Genomic DNA, 19,161 nt, shown 5'->3' with positions numbered 1-19,161 from the left:
CATTTGTATCATTATTGATACTTTTCTCTTTATTCATCCATTGTTACCATACCTCCCTTTCTTTCTTTCTTTCTTTCTTTCTTTTTCTTTCTTTCTTTTTATTTTAATTTCTTTATTGGGGAATTAATGTTTTGCATTCGACAGTAAATACAATAGTTTGTACATGCATAACATTTCCCAGTTTTCCATATAACAATACAACCCCCACTAAGTCCTCTGAATCCTTTTTGGACCTGTTTTCTCCCCCCTACCCACCCCAGAGTCTTTTGCTTTGGTGCAACATGCCAATTCCAGTTCAGGTTCTACTTGTGTTTTCTCTTTTGATCTTGTTTCTCAACTTCTGCCTAAGAGTGAGATCATCCCATATTCATCCTTCTGTTTCTGACTTCACTTAACATGAATTTTTCAAGGTCCATCGAAGATCGGCTGAAAACGGTGAAGTCACCATTTTTAACAGCTGAGTAGTATTCCATTGTGTATATATACCACAACTTGCTCAGCCACTCATCTGTTGTTGGACACCTGGGTTGCTTCCAGGATTTTGGCTATCACAAATTGAGCTTCTAAGAACATAAGTGTACACAGATATTTTTGGATGGGTGTGTTGGGTTCCTTAGGATATATTCCCAGGAGAGGAATTGCAGGGTCATAGGGTAGGTTCATTTCTAGCCTTCTGAGAGTTCTCCAGACTGTTCTCCACGGAGGTGGGACCAACTGACATTCCCACCAGCAGTGCAAGAGGGTTCCTTTGACCCCACAACCTCTCCAGCATTTGCTGCTATTACCTTTTCTGATATATGACATTCTCACAGGAGTGAAGTGGTATCTCACTGTTGTCTTTATTTGCATTTCTCTGACAATCAGAGACTTGGAGCATTTTCTCATGTGTTTCTCGGCTTTTTGGATCTCTTCTGTGGTGAATATTCTGTCCATGTCCTCTCCCCATTTTTGGATGGGGTTGTTTTCTTGTTGAGTTTGGCAGGCTCTTTATATAATTTGGTTAATAGCCTCTTGCCTTAGCTTAATCACTGACTCTGGTGATTTCTTAAAAAAATAAAAAAATTTTAAAAATTGACTGGCATGATTATTTGATAAAACTGACTTTGTAGATAACATATTTGCTTTCTGAATTTTGATATTTTTCTACTGATGGTTGTGATTCTTGTTTGTTGCTTTACCTTAATTAGTAAAATGTACTAAATCTGTGAACTGTCTCCTCTGCAGTAGTTACTGCATTGTCACCCTATAATAAACTTTTTTAATGCCAGCTTTCGTTTTAGCTTGGCTTCCTAGAGGTTACCCTGTTTCTGAATCATTCAGAGTTAAGCCAATGGTGGTACAGAGGTGTCACTCAGATGATTTGAACAGCAAACCTTCAGCCCTCAAAGAGATACATAGATAAAAATGTTAATGACAAGTTTGGACCTGTTACCCAGAGTTAATATATCAGGATTAAGACTCTCAAACACCTTCAATTTAATATAATGTTTACAAGCCATAAAACCTGAAATATCTACACTGACTAGTTTGATATTTAGAAAATTTATGACACCTTTCTGTATAGGAAAATATATCATGACTTTTCTCATAACACAGTACCCAGTACGTGTGTATGTGTATCCTCAAAATTTGATACCAGAAAGTATTGTATCTTTCACTGAATTTTTATTTTTTTTTACAAAGAGTGATGGATAGATCACTTTATCCAAATATACTCACATGGTAACCATCTAGACAACCATCATTTAAACACTTTATTACATTTTTGTTTCTGATTGTATATTCCCAGAGAGGCTTGTATCAGATTATGAGTTTCTTCTCAAGCCAAAGTTATGGAGTGTAGGGTTTCATTGTCTCTAATTTTTTTTGTCTGAGTTCCTTTAGCATATGCTTGCTGTCACATTTAGATTATCACTGCCAACATCAATGGATAGAAAAACATATAACTTGGGCTGGGGAGATAGCATAATGGTTATGCAAAAGCCTTTCAAGGCTTTGAGGTCTCAGGTTCAATCCCCAGCACCACCATTAGCCAGAACTGAGCAGTTTTCTAATCTCTTTCTCTCAGTATCTTTCTCTCTGTATCTACTCTTTCTCATTAAAATAAAATAAATGAAAATATTTTTAAAAAGAAAGGAAAAGAAAAACATATAACTCACAGTTGTCTGATTTTACCATGAAGGTAAGATACCATAGATTTTATGTTTTGCAGACATTTCTCTTAATAGTTTTTGGCTTGGGTAAAGTCATTTAAATTTCTGAGTATCCATTTTCTTATTCCTAAATGGATAATAGTACCTTTTAGGGTTGTGACGAGAATTAGGACCTAGCACAGGAGTATTCATGAGTAACCTATTACTAGTGACATAACTGGTTCTGCATTTTTTTTTCTTTCTTGAAACCTATGAAGATAGTTCTTGTTTGAAGAATTTTTAGGAAGAATTATAAAGTGTTTAATATCACTTAGTCAAGACAACTTGAAGTTCTGATTTGGAGATTCCAAATGATGCTACTGAGTTGATTCAGTTTTATTTGCTTAGAATAATATTAAGTGATTAATTTATCTCTTGTCATTTTAAATTAATGTATATCCAGTTATCCAGCGCATTTTAGTACAATGAAACACAAGTAAGGATTGAGCTAGCTGGCATTTGTATGGCTATGTCTGAATAAATCTGCAGTATATTACATGCTTAATTAACTTTGTAATTATCATGTTAGTGCCTGCATAACTTGATTTGGAAGCCATGGGTCTTGTTTTCACTTTTTTTTTTTCCTCCTTATTTTCACTTACTGTGAAATTCTTGGGAAGTGTGTCTGTTACTCTCACCCTCAAGTTTGTGTGAAATATTTTCTCTTTAAGCAGCAGTGAGACAAGATCTTTTGAGACAAAGGTCATGATGATTAGGTAGACCTTGTTATGATAAGAATTTTTTTTCCTCAGATATTTTCAGGCAAGAAATTATGAATAGATTTTATCCAAAGTCCTTTTCCCAAAATTTCCTCTAGCTATCGCTGATGATTAGACGATTTTAATTCAAGGAATTGGAGCCAAGTGGGCTGAGTGGTGGCACAACCAGTTAAGCCTACACAGTACTATGCACATGGACCAGGGTTTTTCCCCCCACACCCCACCTGCAGCGAGGATGCATCACAAGTAGTGAAAAAGGTCTGCAGGTATCTTTCTCTTTCCCTATCACCCCCCCCCCCAATTTCTGTTTGCCCCATCAAATAGAATATACCAAAAAATAAAAATAAAAAAGGCTATCAGGAGCTGTGGTTTCACAGTGAAGGCAGCTAGCCCCGGCAATAACTCTGGTGACGACAAAAAAAAAAAAAGATAAATAAAAAAATAAAAAAGGAATTGGAGCTGAGATTGAAACTGACCTTGCCAGAACATCGTCATATGTGACCAGAAAATCTGTCTTTCAGTGCAGTTAATATCTGAAGAATTTGTTTCTTAAGGATTATTGATATGATGGATAGGTTTGCCATAGCAATGTTTTGACATAGAAGGATACAATAGATAGCATATTTGACTTAAAAGCGCTGCTTATTATCTGGAAGCTCAATTTCTACACTTCTCTTTTCTGAATTCCTGTTAGTATTTTGCCTTTAATATGTACTTGTGTTCTCATCGACAATGACTTCCACACAAGTGTGTGTATGTGAACAGATTTGACCTGAGAAAATATTCTTTTTGTGATATAATATAACAAGGATAATATGAGTTGGAATATCAAGCTAGTATGTCTAGACTTTAATTGACAAATGTGAGTTATCTGAACAGTAAAGCAATTGCAAACTTAAGGTAGGTTGGCATATTATCTTAGTATTAACTTATTATTATTATTATTATTGGTCTCCAGGGTTATTACTGGGGCTCGGTGCCTGCAGTACAAATCCACTGCTCCTGGAAGCTTTTTCCCCTTTTGTTGTCCATTGTTATTATTATTGTTGTCATCATTGTTGGGTAGGACAGAGGGAAATGGAGAGAGGAGGGGAAGACAGAAAGGGGAAGAGAAAGACACCTGCAGACCTGCTTCACCGCCTGTGAAGTGACCCCCTTCTGCAGTTGGGGAGCCGGGGCTCCAACTGGGATCCTTAATGTCTGTTCTTGCACTTTGCACTTAATCCGATGACCCCCTAGTATTAACTTTTTAGAACATTGAATTATAAATGACATATGCCATTATGCAAAATGAATACTGAGAAACTTATATGCAACACTACTAAAACAGTAGGATTTTTATAATTAATTGATTGCATAATTGGCCCAGCGGTGATTTTTGTAGGGAGGTTATACTACTAATTTTTATTCATTTAATAGTTTCATACTAAATGACTGCTAATAAGGTGTCCTTTATCTGGACTTATTTTGTCAAGAATGTTAAGTGCAGTAACTTTAGGTTTCTCAGAAGGAAACCTAGAGGCTTTTTAGCACTGGAGATGCCCAGACGTAACAATTTCACTTGTTTTAATCACATTATCCTTGTTTCTCCAAAAGCTAATCTGAAAAAAAAAAGTTCTTCTCTAAGGCAATTTTATGTTAACACTTTGATGTAAAGTGGGATGAAAGAGAAAAATAGTTTGACAAGAAAAATGACCCAGATTTAGTTGATCTCTTCTGGAAAAGTGTGAATTTCTGGTAGTACATTTTCATGCTAGGAATGTGGTGACATATTATAATTGCAGCTTTGAAGAAATACAAAGAGGGGGGGAAAAAGATGTCCTTTATATCCCGCTTGGTATTTCTTTCTTTCCCACTGTAGTGTCTATAAGTCATTGCAATATAACTCCATAGTCTTTTTTTTTGAATGGGAGACTATATAAACTTTTTAAAATTGATTTAATAATTATCGACAAGACCATTCAATAAGAGGGGTACAATTCCACACAATTCCCACCACCAGAGTTCTGTGTCCTATCCCATCAATTGGAAGTTAAACATTTTATTTTATTTGTTTATTCATTTTTTATGGCTTCCAGGGTTATTGCTGGGGCTCAGTGCCAGCACTATGAATCCACTGCTCCTAGAGGCCATTTTTTTAAATTGGAATGGACAGAGAAAACTCGAGAAAGGAGAGAGAGATAGAGAGGAGGAGAGAAAGACAGACACCTGCTGACCTGCTTCACTGCTTGTGAAACAATCCCCTTGCAGGTAGAATGAAATTCCTATTGCTTGAGACTTTTTAATATTTTTTTTAACTAGAGCACTGATCAGCTCTGGTTTATGTTGTTGGATGGATTGAACCCAGGACATTGGAGCTTAGGCATGAGAGTCTTTTTGCATTGAGGTTTAACATTGAAAGTATATTGTTCCCTATCTAGTAGGTGAAGTTAAGCCTGGTTCATTACCCTGATGGCAACTTTAAAAATAACTTTTTATTTATTTATTTTTAGAGAGAAAGAAACTATAATTTGATGTCTCCATAGTTTGTGGGAAAATTGACCCTCAGTAGTGGCATGCCTTGCCAAAGACCCCAAGGCAGTTGGGTTGTTGAACAAAAACAAATCTGCCTTAAGTTCTGACCATTTGCTTAATTCTGGTAGATACTGTCTTCCTATTTCATGGTTGAAGAATTTTTTTCTTAATATTTATTTATTTACTCCCTTTTGTTGCCCTTGTTGCTTTATTGTTGTAATTATTGTTGTTGTTATTGATGTCGTCATTGCTGGATAGGACAGAGAGAAATGGAGAGAGGAGGGGAAGACAGAGAGGAGGAGAGAAAGATAGACACCAGCAGACCTGCTTCACCGCCTGTGAAGCGACTCTCCTGCAGGTGGGGAGCCAGCGGTTCCAACTGGGATCCTTATGCCGGTCCTTGCGCTTTGTGCCACGGTGCACTTAACCCGATGAGCTACCGCCAGCTCCCAAAGGACTGGTTTTGTTTTAGCAAATGGCTTGATAGATACATCAGCTTTGAACTTAATTGATTTTGCATGTGCTCTCCAATGATAATTGTGTATGTTGTGCTAGGTTATTCTTGAATTTCGTCCCCCCCACCCCACACTCCAGTTATGTTTGTTGGGTAGAAGAGAATGGTGACTGACTTGTATTTTATGTATTTTATTTTAAAAAATATTTTATTTATTAAAAAATGAAGAAAAATTGGAGAGACAGAGCGAGAAAGAACCAGACGTCCCTCTGGTACACATGCTGCCAGGGATTGAACTCAAGCCCTCATGCTTGAGAGTCCAACAATTTATCCACTGCACCATCTTTGGGACCAGTATTTATTTTCAAAACTATTTTTGTTAATTATTTAATAGAGATTATAATATTATAAGATAACATACATAGTTCCACACCAAACCTACCACCACTGTTCTGTGCTTCACCCCCATTCCAAGATAACAACCATAATTATTCCTAAACCTTAAGAGATTGTTTGGACACTTTCTTCTTTTCCTTTGCAAACTCATGTGTTTCAGTTTTCTACATTCCACGTATCAGTGAAACTCTCTGACAGTTATTTTTCACTTCCTTACCATCTTCACCACGCATAACCACCTTCTGCTCCAACCATTTTGTCCTTTGAGAACTCCTTTGAGTTCTTTTCCAATTATATGTTGATAAGAAAGTTGCTTTCATATTTTAACTATTGTGAATAATGCAGCTATGAACATGGGGTTGCATATGTTCCTTTGAATTAGTGTTTTCCTGTCTTTCGAATAAATGCCTAAGAGTAGTAACACTGGATCATAAGGTATTTCCATCTTCACTTGTTTAAGGATTTTTCCATACTGTTCTCCATAATCCTTATATCAGTTCGCATTCCCACAGGTAGTGTCACAGTTCCCATTTCTTCATATTGTAGCTAACACCATTTCCTAGTTAAAATTTTTTTAAAATTTATCTTTATTAATTTATTGGATAGAGTCAGCCAGAAATTGAGAGGGTAGGGGGAGATAGAAAGGGAGTGAGACAGAGACACCTGCAGCCCTGCTTCACCACTTGTGAAGCTTTCCCTCTGCAGGTGGGGACCAAGGGCTTGCGGGTCCTTGTGCAATGTAATGTGCGCGTTTAATCAGGTGCGCCACCTGCTGGCCCCTCATTTCCTGTTTTGTTGATGTGGCCCATCATCCTCACTGGTGTAAAGTGGAATCTGAATGTGGTTTTAATTTGTATTTCTCTAGTAAGTGAAGTGGATCACTGCTTCATCCCTGTGGGTCACGTGTTTCTCTTGAAAAGGTGTCACACAGCCCTCTACACAGCCAGATGTTCTAGCTTAAGACCTTCACTTTCTTCGTAGGAATCGTTTGAGATTCTCAGGATTTATGGAGTAGTTATTGATTGGAATGGAAGTTGACAGGAAAGAAAGCAAACTGAGAAAATAGAATAATCCAAAAGTAGAAGCACAAGTGATAGTCAACTTGAAAGGAACAACATAATCATCTTTGTGTATAACGAGAAGCCTATGTAACTGAGTATGTTATACTAAATCAGTTGTGTATTTTACTAACTTCAATATTAATTGGAGGCAAACATCATTCTGTTCTTCTTAATCTGCAGACTGGTAGATTTGAATTATTTAGAGGCAGAGAAATCTAGCTTGTTAGTCACAATTTGTAGAATTTAATTATGACTTTGGACAAGTAGTTGAACCTTTATTTCCTTGTCCATACAGTAATAATAATCATCACCTGAGATGATCATAGAAGTTATTGATAGTAGAGAGTTCACTGCTTAGTCAAATTATGCACTTAATAAATGATCACTATCACAGTACATACATTGGGGGCTGGGCGCAGGCATACCTGCTTGAGTGCACACATTATAATACACAAGGACTGGGTTGAGGTCCTCAGTCCCCACCTGGGGTGGAGGGCATGAATGATGAAGCAGTGCTTCAGATGGCTGTCTTTCCCTCTCTTCTCTCTCTCTCTTCCTAATCAACTTTTCTCTGTCTCTATCCAATACATAAATTCAATATTTACAAAAAAGGTGGGGAGGCTGAGCAGTGGTGCACCTGGTTGTGTGAACATGCCACAGTGAATGAACCCTGGTCCATACCCACATGGAGAAAGCTTCACAAGCTGTAAAGGAGTATTGCAGGTGTCTTTCCCTAACTCCCCCGTTCCTCTCAATTTCTCTCCATCCAATAACTAAATAAAATATTCAAAGATAAATTAGTCAATTAAATAATGGATGGACTAAGTGTGAGCTGTGTAGATGATGAATTTCAATGCTTGGGAACATATGTTACAGAGTTGACAACCTTTTTTTTTCTGTGAAAGAAACAAACACAATAAAGTCGATTGGGTCTATATGCTTGATGACAATGATGAAGAAGAGGAGGATAGTGATAATGGATTTTCTCTTTTCTGCACAGAATGTTCCTCCAGACCTCTCTATCTGCACCTTTGTGCTGGAACAGTCCCTCTCTGTCCGGGCCCTTCAAGAGATGCTTGCTAACACCATGGAGAAATCAGAAGGGGCAAGTACTTAGTTTATGTAGATTTCTATTATTTTAATGCATTTTAATGAACTACTATATGAATGACTTCTTTTACAGATGTTAAAGATTTTTTTTTTTTGCTGCAGTGAGTCAATGTCTTTCACTTGTGATTTCCTTAAGTTTCACTTTGCTTTGTCCAGAAGACCTGTGATGTCTTAAAAGGATTTAAGTGAAACCCAAACTCAAGGTGATTTGTGTCACTGAACCTTGTGCTTGTGTCTGTGATTCAAAAGTCTTCCTTTGAGCATTTGCGTGCTTCATTGTTTATATTCCAAGAGCTTTTATTGTTATTATTTTAATTAATTGCTCTATGCATGGCCATATGTCATTAATACTTATTTCATGTTCAAATCCCTCTAATCCTGTGATGGTGTTCTAAGCTTATTTGTGGCAAGTTAAATTTCATGGCACTCTCAGATAGTGTAAGTAACAAAATTATGGTGATATGGCTTTAGTTTATTGTAATTTTACCAAAACCTCATAAAAATTTTTCATCTGAAAATTGAAACTACTAATCTGTCTCCTAAAGGGAACATTTTCCTTTGAAAATTTACTTAGTCCATTAAATTATTTTCCATGCTAAGACTTTCTGTAACATATACATAGATGATTCACTAGGGCCTAGAAATCAACAGGAGAATGAACCATAGAAAATTTTTTTGTTTGTTTTATCAAAATTACTTTTGGATAGGGTTTCATAAAATGTACTACTTCCAGGGGTGAAAACTGCTGGTATTGCTGCAAATAGATGTTCAGACCTAGATAACTGAAAATAATAATAATAATAATATGTGGTTCACCAGTGAATGGTCAGTTATGATGTTATGTATTTCATTCACATTGTAATTAAAAAAATAGTAGAGTCATGGAACTCAGGACTTGGACTGATTTATAATGAATTCTAAATTACCTTGCACATGGTAATGTGTGTGCTGTAGCTGGTGTATTTGCCTATCCTCTATGTTTCTCTTTCTAGCTGAAAGAATTGACCTGGAGAGGTGGCATTTCCCAACAAAATAAAGGAAAAAAAACTTAATTATATTATTTTTCAAGTATATGCTTGGCTATAACATCGTTTGAAATTTCTAGTATTAAAGTATAAAAAGGCTCAAAATTCTGTTCTTCAAAATAATGAGTTTAGAGTGAGTTTACATTAAAGAAGAGGAGAGCATTTCTCAATTTAGGTAGTTTTATTTCTATCTGGAATAATCCCTGCTGACTTTTAAGCATCATTGAAGCATATCAAATTTAAAATATAAATATGTCTTTACAGACAAAAATAAAATTTAAATAGGCACTCAAGAATTTGTGTTTACTTTCCCATTATTAATCTGTATTTTTTAAAGAAAAATCTGACACTTTTGAAAAGATATTTTTATTTCCTTCAAATAATAGGACTGCATTAGGCATGATCTAGCTTTTTCTATGTATATCTCCATCAGAAATATTGGAAATACTATTTCAAAAATACACATTTATTAGAATTCCTAGAGCCTTCAATTTTTTTTATTTTGTTGAATTTTGAGTATGTTATCTATCAGGAAAGATCATATCAAAAAGACTTAACTGCAAGGATCCAGGTTCAAGCCCCTGATCTTTACCTGCAGGGGGACTGTTTCATCAGTGGTGAAGCAATGCTGCAGGTGTCTCTCTGTCTCTCTCCCATCCCCCTCTCAAATTAAAAAAGAACTTAACAATTTGTGTGATATGTGAAACACTGTTTTATAAATGGTAAAATACTTTTATAAGCTTAAATACTATAGGGTATTAAGTATATTTATATTAAGATTTTTAAATTGTCTTTGTTATTATTTATTGGATAGAAACAGCCAGAAATCTAGAGTAAGGAGGAGGCAGAGAGACAGAGAGACAGCTGCAGCCCTACTTCACTGCATGTGAAGTGCTGGGGCTCCTGTGGGGTGACTCTCAGCAACGAAGGTAAGCGACCGGTTCTCCCTCGCTCATTCAAGAGACGCAGCGATATAGGCAAGAGACACCGGGAGAATTGGGACACTCCTTTATTGTCAGGTGGGCATAGGTTTAAATTGAGAACCAAACAAAGAACATATTTAAATTTGTCAGAAATTACAGGTTTCTTAAAGGTCAGCTTGCCCCTATGGTAGGGGGCTGGTTATGACAGGAATTTGATGAGATACAAGACAATTATTCCCCATGATGCAAGCAACTTAATTATCCAGAGGTATTTGAGAGAAACATAGGGGTTAAACCAGTAGGGTAAGACAGAAGATAAACAAGGCTTGATAGATATCAAAGGCCATAAGGAAATAGTGTTTGGAGTTTCTCTTGTCTGGGGTTTGAGGTGTATGATGGAGTGTGTGATAAGGTGTGTTCTCCTTTGTGATCAGAAGGTGAGGTGAACTTTGAGTAAATGAACCTTAAAGCAGGCAGCCATGTGGCCTGCTGCTACAAGGAGAAACTGTGAGATCTCTGTGGGCTTGAGAGGCTAGCAAGGCAAGCTTAGTCTGGGAGACTTTTTCCCTCTTGGCTCACCTCTATGACGAGAGACTAACAAGCAGGGTGTCTCTCCAGACCTCCATCCAAGGATGGGAGAGCTCCCCTAAGCTCTACAAAGCTTTCACATAGTCCCACAATGAAGCTTTTCTCCCTTCAGGAGGTGACCAGGGGCTTGAACGGAGCAGAAGGGAGCATATTTGATTGGGCTAAATTTCACATTTAGATTAACTTTTGGGGAGGAAAACAGGGTCAAGTAGCTCAAGATGATAGTACATTTTAGAAAAAAATCTCTTTCAGACTTCTGAGTTTTATTTTATAGGCCAGGAAGTTGGTTTACTTAGTGTGCTTGCTTCATCATGTAAATAATCCAGACATGAGGCTGACCCCCATCACACTGCAGGAAAATTTAGTGCCAGGGTGTTTTTCTTTCTCCTCCTGTGTTTTTGTGTCTCTGTGAATTGGGAGAGGTGAAGCCCCAGTGATTACAAAAAGAGAAAGAAAGAAAGGAAGAAAGAAAGGAAGGGAGAAAGGAAGGAAGGAAGGGAGAGAGGAAGGAAGGGAGAGAGAGAAAGAGATAGAAGGAAAGAAAAGAAAAGAGAAAGAAAGAATAAAAGAAAGAAAGGGAGAGAGAGAAGTGGGTGTGGGTGAGGATGGGGGGTCGGGGTTGGGCTGGGAGGTGGCACATAGTATCAAGCACTAGGACCTGCTCAAGCATCCTGTTTTCCTGACTCCACTCCCCACCTGCAGGGGGGTTGCTTAGCAAGCAGTGAAGAAGGTTTGCAAGTGTCTTTCTTTCGCCTTCTCCCCTTCTCTGTCTTCCCCTCCCCTCTCAACTTCTCTCTGTCCTATCTAAAAAAATCGAGAGAAAAAAAAGGCCTTCAGGAGCAGGGAATTCTTACTACCAGCATTCAGCCCCATGGTAATCTTGGAGGCAAGAGAGAGAGAGAAAGCAGTGAGAGAGAGGAATGAGAGAAAAGAAAATATTTGACTGCTAATTTGACATGGCACTTAATTAAAGAAGAGAGGTTTTGGGGTGATCTGAGTAATCTGGAACATCCCAGAGTTGTCTGGGTTAGGGAGCCCACAAGACTTTAGACCAAAATAACTATGAACAAAGAAGCTAGAACCTCGCCACTTTAATGAACATATTGATTGTTATGTAGACCAACTATGTAGCATGTCTGATTTATGTGCTCCATGAACGTTGCTGACATTTGTAGAAATCAAGTCTTATGAACACCTTAGGAACCCATATCCTCTTTCCTAAAGTCAAACAGTCTCTCCTTGGAATTCATTATAGGCTTTATTGCAAATTGTTTTGTCAAGCAGGTTTTCCTTTCCAGTTTAATAAATACATACAGTAAGCATGGTTTGTTGTTAGAATTCGGAGTCTCCAGCTGGCCGGGCTATCTTCACGGGCGGGTAACAGAGACGACCAGAGACATACGGCTGGGCAGGGAAGCTGTATTTCTTTATTCAAGAACAACGATTTATAAACTAAGAAAAAACTAATCACCAAACAGAACTCTGTTGCCTCTTCCCCCCGCGGCGGCACCAAGCACTCTCTAACTCTGCAACTCTCCAACTCTCCAACTCTGGAACTCTGGAACCCTCTAGGGGTTCTTTGGGGCGGGGCCAAGGGGGCCGCGAAATTAGCAGGACTGATCCAATTTTCTTGGCGGGGGAGAGCTAGAACAACCCAATGTAAAGCATACAACAATGGTTAAAGACAGATCCCTTCTACTAGGAAAAAGTGTGTCAGCAAGATAGTAATAATTTTATTTCTTCATAGAAAGGGGTTTTTCCTCTCTGGACTAACTTTTTCAGTTAGAAACTGAGGCAGAGAGAAAGAGACATAAAAGCACTGAAATTTGCCCTTGATTGTTGGGATCAGGATTTGAACTTAGATCATGTGCATGGCAAAGTAGGTCCCTTAATAGGGAGTAAGCTGACTTACTGGCCTCCTATTTCTTATTTTCATTAAAATCATTTCTTTCCTTACAAGTGGATAGTGTAGCCAAAAGAGCTTGTACATTGTCTTTCATTCTTATTCACAGCACGTCAATATGGAATAGGTTAGGATCTACTTGATTTTATCTTAGTGGCTGTCTGCCATAAGGTCTTTAAAATCCTGGATGTATACACTGCACATAAGAAGGATAAAATGACCTTTGGAGTAAAGGGGTCAAATTTAGTCTGGTCTTCTGTATATACACATCCTTGCTTCTATTCTTTCTTTTATACTTATCTCAGTTTTGCATGGTCCACTAGTGTTTATCTCTATTTACAGATAATTTTTTCTTATAAGGGTGACATAGCACACAGACTAAAATAGAACTTTGAAATCTTAGAGAATGATTTGAGAATAGTTGGGCTTTATAGTCACTGTGTAATTTGGGAGAAAGTAAAAGTAAATCTTCATCCTAGGTCTAGTTATTAATAAATTATGGTATATGTAGAATATTTAGTAAGAATTTAAGTGGCTCTTATTACTGCTTTGCTAATTCTGTTTCTTATAGATACACACACACACACACACACACACACACACACGCACACACACACACACACACACTTTTAATTGTTCTGTTTCTACTTTTGTCTCTTCTCCTTCCTCCCTCCCTCCCTTCCTTCCTTCCTTCCTTCCTTCCTTCCTTCCTTCCTTCTTTCCTCCCTCCCTTCCTTCCTGCCTTCCTTCCTCTTATTTGGGATCTCCAACTTAATGATGACACATTAAGTACAGAGACAATGATAATAGCATTTACTTATTTCTCTCTGTTCTAGACTTTGACGTTTAGTAATTTACACGATCGTATGCTTTTATCCCTTTATTGTAGTGCAGTTAACTCAAAAGAATTTTTGATGAAAAGTTTTTTTCCCCACAATTTAAGTATTTTATTTCATAGAGGCAAAGATATGAGGTAACAGCTAACATAATAGTGTGAAGTACAGAATAATCTAGGATTTATTCAATATGTATCGTTGACATCCTCCTTTTTGAGAGAGAAGTCCTTTGAAAATTATAATTTAGGTAATTGTGATTTGTATCACCCATTTAATGTGTACTATATGTTTTTCTCACTACAGATAGATACTAATTTACATGATTAAATCAGAAAATGTCAAATTGAATGTATTGTAAAAGATATTTGTAAATAAGGTCTTTCACTTTTAATAATTCATCTATTTAATGTAAGGCTTTGGACATTGATGCAGTATGTTTTATAAATCTTTGCAGATAATAAATTTGAAAAATAACTGGTGTTTCTCATCCACAAGGTCATAGGCTTCTACAGGTATAGAAAGACAATCATATTACATTTGGATATATAACATCAAGTTGTATGTAATTATAGTACTACTTGAAAAAGGAAGCACTGTTTCTTTTAATTTTTTCTACAATCATTTTTTCCCCATCAGATAGAACTGATGTAAAGACTATTAATGTAAAAATTGTTTAAAAAAATTATCCCCCTCTTTGGCTGCTGCTTCTTCTCTGAGAAGCATCTCAGTGGAGGTGCTCCAGGTATCTGCCTTGGCTGCTTCTCCTGGGAACTGAACACGTGGGACTCTGCTGGCCAGTAAACTCTTCAGATTCCCTACAGCCATGAGCAACCTATACCTCAGCTGATAACTTTATCTCATAGAATTTGAACTTGTGATAACTATTCATAGACTTTATAGATTTAGCATATTCTTAACCCCTGATGATAATTCCTTATTTTGCTTATATTCATTTCACCCTAATAAAACTGTGTATTGTTAAAAAAAATTATCCTGGGAACAATTTAATCTCAGTAAGTTATTACTTAGTTATCTAATCTGAAGAAGTACTTGCCAAGAAGACAAAACAACACATCTCGGGGATGTTCTTAAAATGACTTTATGTCTCAGTTTACAACAATCATTTATTGATTTATAGGATATCCTAGAAATTGTCCATATTTCTCTAAATTGCACTCCAATTTAATTAATCCCACATACACTGCAATGACTTACTTATCTATAGAGATATATTTCAGACTGAGACCTGCCCATTTTTTATGAAAAATGAAGTTGTAGGGTGTGTAAGTATTAATACAGTTTTGCTATGCTACTAAAACCTGTCCATGTGTTTTGGAGCGTATTCTGAAATGCTTGAATAAGCAACTAGATAAATTTACTGGTATATGAGTTTTTTAAAATACATTTATCAAGCATTGAAGCACCAATTTCAGGCAAGTAATTGCATTTAAATAATTTTATGTACATAGAAGAGCAGAATATGAAGGTTAAGGAGAATTTGTATTCTGTTTCATAGCGGCTAAACATTGAGTTCTAGACTTGAATTCCTGGCAAACTTAGGTACGTTTTTTAGCACTTCAGTTTTCTCATTTATGTAGTGGGAAGTATAAATAGCCCCACTAATAGCATTGTGAAAGAAAACTTAAAAAAATTTTTTTTTCCTTACCAGAATTAGTTTTGGGGCTCTTTGCACTACAATTCAACACTCCTGGTGACCATATAACTAACCAATTTTTCTTCTAACTTTCTCCATTTCTTTCTTTCCTTCTTTCTTTCTTTCTTTCTTTCTTTCTTTCTTTCTTTCTTTCTTTCTTTCTCTTTCTTTTTCTTTCTTTCTCTCTCCTCTCTCTCTCTTTCTTTCTTTCCTTCTTGTTTCCTTCCTTCCTTCATTCTTTCCTTCCTAATTTTCATTTTTCTAGATAGAACAGAGTGAAACTGGGGGGGGGTGTTATAGGGAGAAAGAGAGACATCAGCAACCCTGCTTTACCCTTGTGAAGTTTCACTCCTGCAGGTGGGGACCAGGAGCTTGAATTCATGTCCTTATGCAGGGTAATGAGCCCACTCAGCCAGGTGCACCAATGCCCAGGCTCTGTGGTTAATACAATTAAAGTGGGGTGCAAAATCCTAGCACACCAAAAGTATTATATAATGCTGCTGCTGCTGCTGCTACTGCTGTGACTCCTCCGCCTCCTTCTGTTCTTCCTCCTTCTCCTCCTCCTCCTACCACTACCACTACTACTGGTGTTATAATTGCTTTGGATATGCCTGGATAAGCTCCTGCTAGCTTGAAGTCTTCTGTAGAAAACAGCTTTAAAAAAATTTAAGATTGAATTCTAAAATAAAATAAAATAAAAAGCAAACAACTCTCCCTATTTCCCTAACCCAATCCTCCCAGCTACCTTAACACTTTGGAATGTTGGACAAATTCAGGCTCTGGAAAGGCGCCAGACTTGGAAGACAGCATTGCTGTTGAGAAGTTGATGATTTTTATTACATTTACCCTGTTGTTGAACTTAAGCTGATGCTGTGTGTTAGCTAAAACTTTGAATGAGGCACACAGTGTCTCTGAAGTTACAGTTTTCTCTCTATAGAACATCAAGGAGTGGCTCTAGAAAAGAGAATTTCAGTGAAAGGGAAGTCCCAAATTCTGTGCATCAACTATCACCAAGTCTTTGCCTGACATTCAATGTGTGCAGGGTCACAGATGAGAATTCAAATGCCATTGCGAAGGACAAAAATTCAATTTGTGTTTCACCCAAGAGTCTGAAGTTTGTATATTGAGTTTCACCAAGAAATACTACTTAAATAAATGTAACATTCTTCAGAAGTATATAGAAGAATCCAGAATCTCAACAATATAGCAAGACAAAAGGACCATACAGTTACATGAAATATGAAGAAGCATACAACTATGAAACAATGGTAGCAGCAGATTTAAGCAAGAACAACTTCCAGAGGTCCTACAGTTAAGGATTTAAAACACTTCTTATAACAATTTTCAGAAATAGAAGATGATGTTTATGGAGAACAAGAAGATTTAAACAGGGCCTGGAAGAGAACTTGTTCCATAAATTCCATTCCGTGCTGTGTGTGTGTGTGGGGGGGGGTGGATTTGAACTCGTATACTACCTGGGAGTGCCATGGCACTGGCGAAGCTTCAGTGCTCTAGTGTTTCACCTTCACTGAGTTTTTCTCTATATGAAAAACAAACGTTGAAAGAAATTTTCCAAGAAGTAGTGAAAGAACAAATATTCAAGGCCTTGGTTGTGAAGGAATAAATAAACACCTTACATAGAAAAAAATATTCAGGGGTCACCTGTTGACACTCCCAGTTAAGCATACATGTTACAATGCACAAGGACCAGGGTTCCAGCCTCCAGCTTCTACCTGTGGGGAGGAGGAGTGCTTCACAAGTCAGTGAAACACTGTTGTGGGTGGCGTGTCTTTTTCTCTTTCCCTCTCTATCGCCCCTTCCCTCTTGATTTCTATTTGTCTCTATCTCCACCCAGTAGATAGTCAAGAAGATATTTTTAAAGTTATTTTAAAAATGGAACTATGCCTAAGAAGTACTATAGCTGGGCTAAAAGTCCATGCTGATCAAGCTATAAAGTCTATGATTTTTCAGCTCTTTACTATTGAATATTTATATAGTAAGAGAAAACTAATGGATGAGTTCAAGATGATGTGGGACAGGGATTAGAACATTGGACTTAAGACTATGAAGTTCTTGGTTTAGTCCTTGGTGTTGCATGTGCCAGAGTAAAGCTCTGATTTTTTTCCTCCTTCTCTGTCATGCTAATAAATAATTGTAAAAATTATTATTATCTTTGTATTATTATTATTACTACTACTAGCTAGCCTTCAGTCTCTACGGCTTGGTGCTACCTCTACAAATCCACTGCTCATGGCTGTCACTTCCCCCTCCTCCATCATTTTACTTGATAAGACAGAGAGAAACTCATCAGGGAGGGGAGATAGGAGAGAGAAAGACACTCGTAGACCTGCTTCACCGCTTGTGAAGTAGCCCGTATGTGGGTGGAGAAGGGAGGCTCTAATACAGGTCCTTCAGAATAGTACAGTGTGCACTTAACTGGGTTCAGCACCATCTGGCCCCCTAAAAATGTTTTTAAATGGTGAGACGAGAAAGGTCCTATGGAAGAATATGGAATGACAAAGTTTGAGCAATGAGAGAAAATCAGATGAGAATAGTCACAGAAGTTGGTGTGTTGGTTTTTATGACAACTGTAACAAATTGTCACAACCCTGGTGACTTAAATCAGCCTAGACTTGCAGTGTTACAGTTCTTGAGATCCCATGTCTGAAACCATTCATGGCGGAGTAAAAAATCAAGGTGTTAGCAGACAAGCAGTTCTTATGAGGGCTCTAGAGAGGAATTCATTTCTTTGTCTTCTTGAGCTTACATTCCTGACCTCCATCTTCAAAGTTAGCAATATACTATCATGTTAATATGTTTGCAGCTCTGAGAATTAGGGTATAGACATCAGGGTTCTATTATTTGAGTGGGTATATGTTGTTAATAAGATTTTGTGAATATCATAAACACATAGTTGAGCAAGAATTTAAAAGGGCATTTTGGTGTGGTAGGAGTTGTTTTCTGTCCTTCAAGCAGTATTGACTTTAGCCTACCACACAGATATATATGCACTAATTTATAGACTTTTATATTAAAAATCTTTCTCTGAAGAGTTTTAGTATTTGTTGGTAGTTTCAAAAGTAGACCTTAATACTTTGCTTTCTTTTTAAAAATGTATTATCTTTATTTATTTATTGGATAGAGACAGTCAAAAATTGAGAGGGAAGAGGGAGACAGAGAGGGAAAGAGACAAAAAGACACCTGCAACCCTGCTTCACCACTCACAAAGCTTTTCCAATGTAGGTGGGGACCTGGGGCTCGAACCCAGGTCCTTGTGCATTGTAACATGTGCGGCCAACCAGGTGTACCACCACCCAGCCGCAACCTTAATACTTTTCTATTCTTACTCCTCTGAATTTATTGAGGGGTGAGGGTGCTCCATCGGAAAAAAACACTTTTCTTTAAACTATGAGATACACCAACGATAAAGCATTCATATTTATTTATTTATTTACTTACTTACTTATTTATTTGTATTTCGTAGAATCAGAGAGTAATTCACAGGGGAGAGGGAAATAGAGAGGGAAAGAGACAGAGAGAAGCCTGCAGCCCTGCTTAACCTCCCCTGAAGCTTTCCACCTGTAGGTAGGCACCTTGGGTTTGAATCTGGGTTCTTGTGCACTGTAACGTGTGCGCTTAACCAGGTGCGCCACCACCTGGCCCCAGGATGAAAAACATTTAAAAAGATAATGTTGGTACCAAATCCTGTTTGATTTCTATATTGATTTTTTTAATTGCTTTCATTTCATAAAGGTGATTGGGTAGATTAGAAGAAAGGGAAGGTCA

At 37.3% G+C, this 19,161-nt stretch overlaps 1 protein-coding gene across 1 annotated transcript in view; it reads left to right on the top strand.

The window, feature by feature from the left end:
• RYR2 (ryanodine receptor 2) overlaps nt 1-19,161 on the top strand; it is an 820,963-nt gene that overhangs the window by 298,596 nt on the left and 503,206 nt on the right. Inside the window, exon 3 of the mRNA XM_060191940.1 lies at nt 8,337-8,441. Coding sequence (XP_060047923.1) covers nt 8,337-8,441 — 105 coding nt within the window. The remainder of the gene's footprint in view (nt 1-8,336; nt 8,442-19,161) is intronic.

Source organism: Erinaceus europaeus, chromosome 6, assembly GCF_950295315.1.
Source record: "Erinaceus europaeus chromosome 6, mEriEur2.1, whole genome shotgun sequence".
Lineage (NCBI taxonomy): Eukaryota > Metazoa > Chordata > Mammalia > Eulipotyphla > Erinaceidae > Erinaceus > Erinaceus europaeus.
The sequence above is the reverse complement of the archived record's forward strand: the minus strand, read 5'-3'. Positions and strand labels throughout refer to the sequence as shown.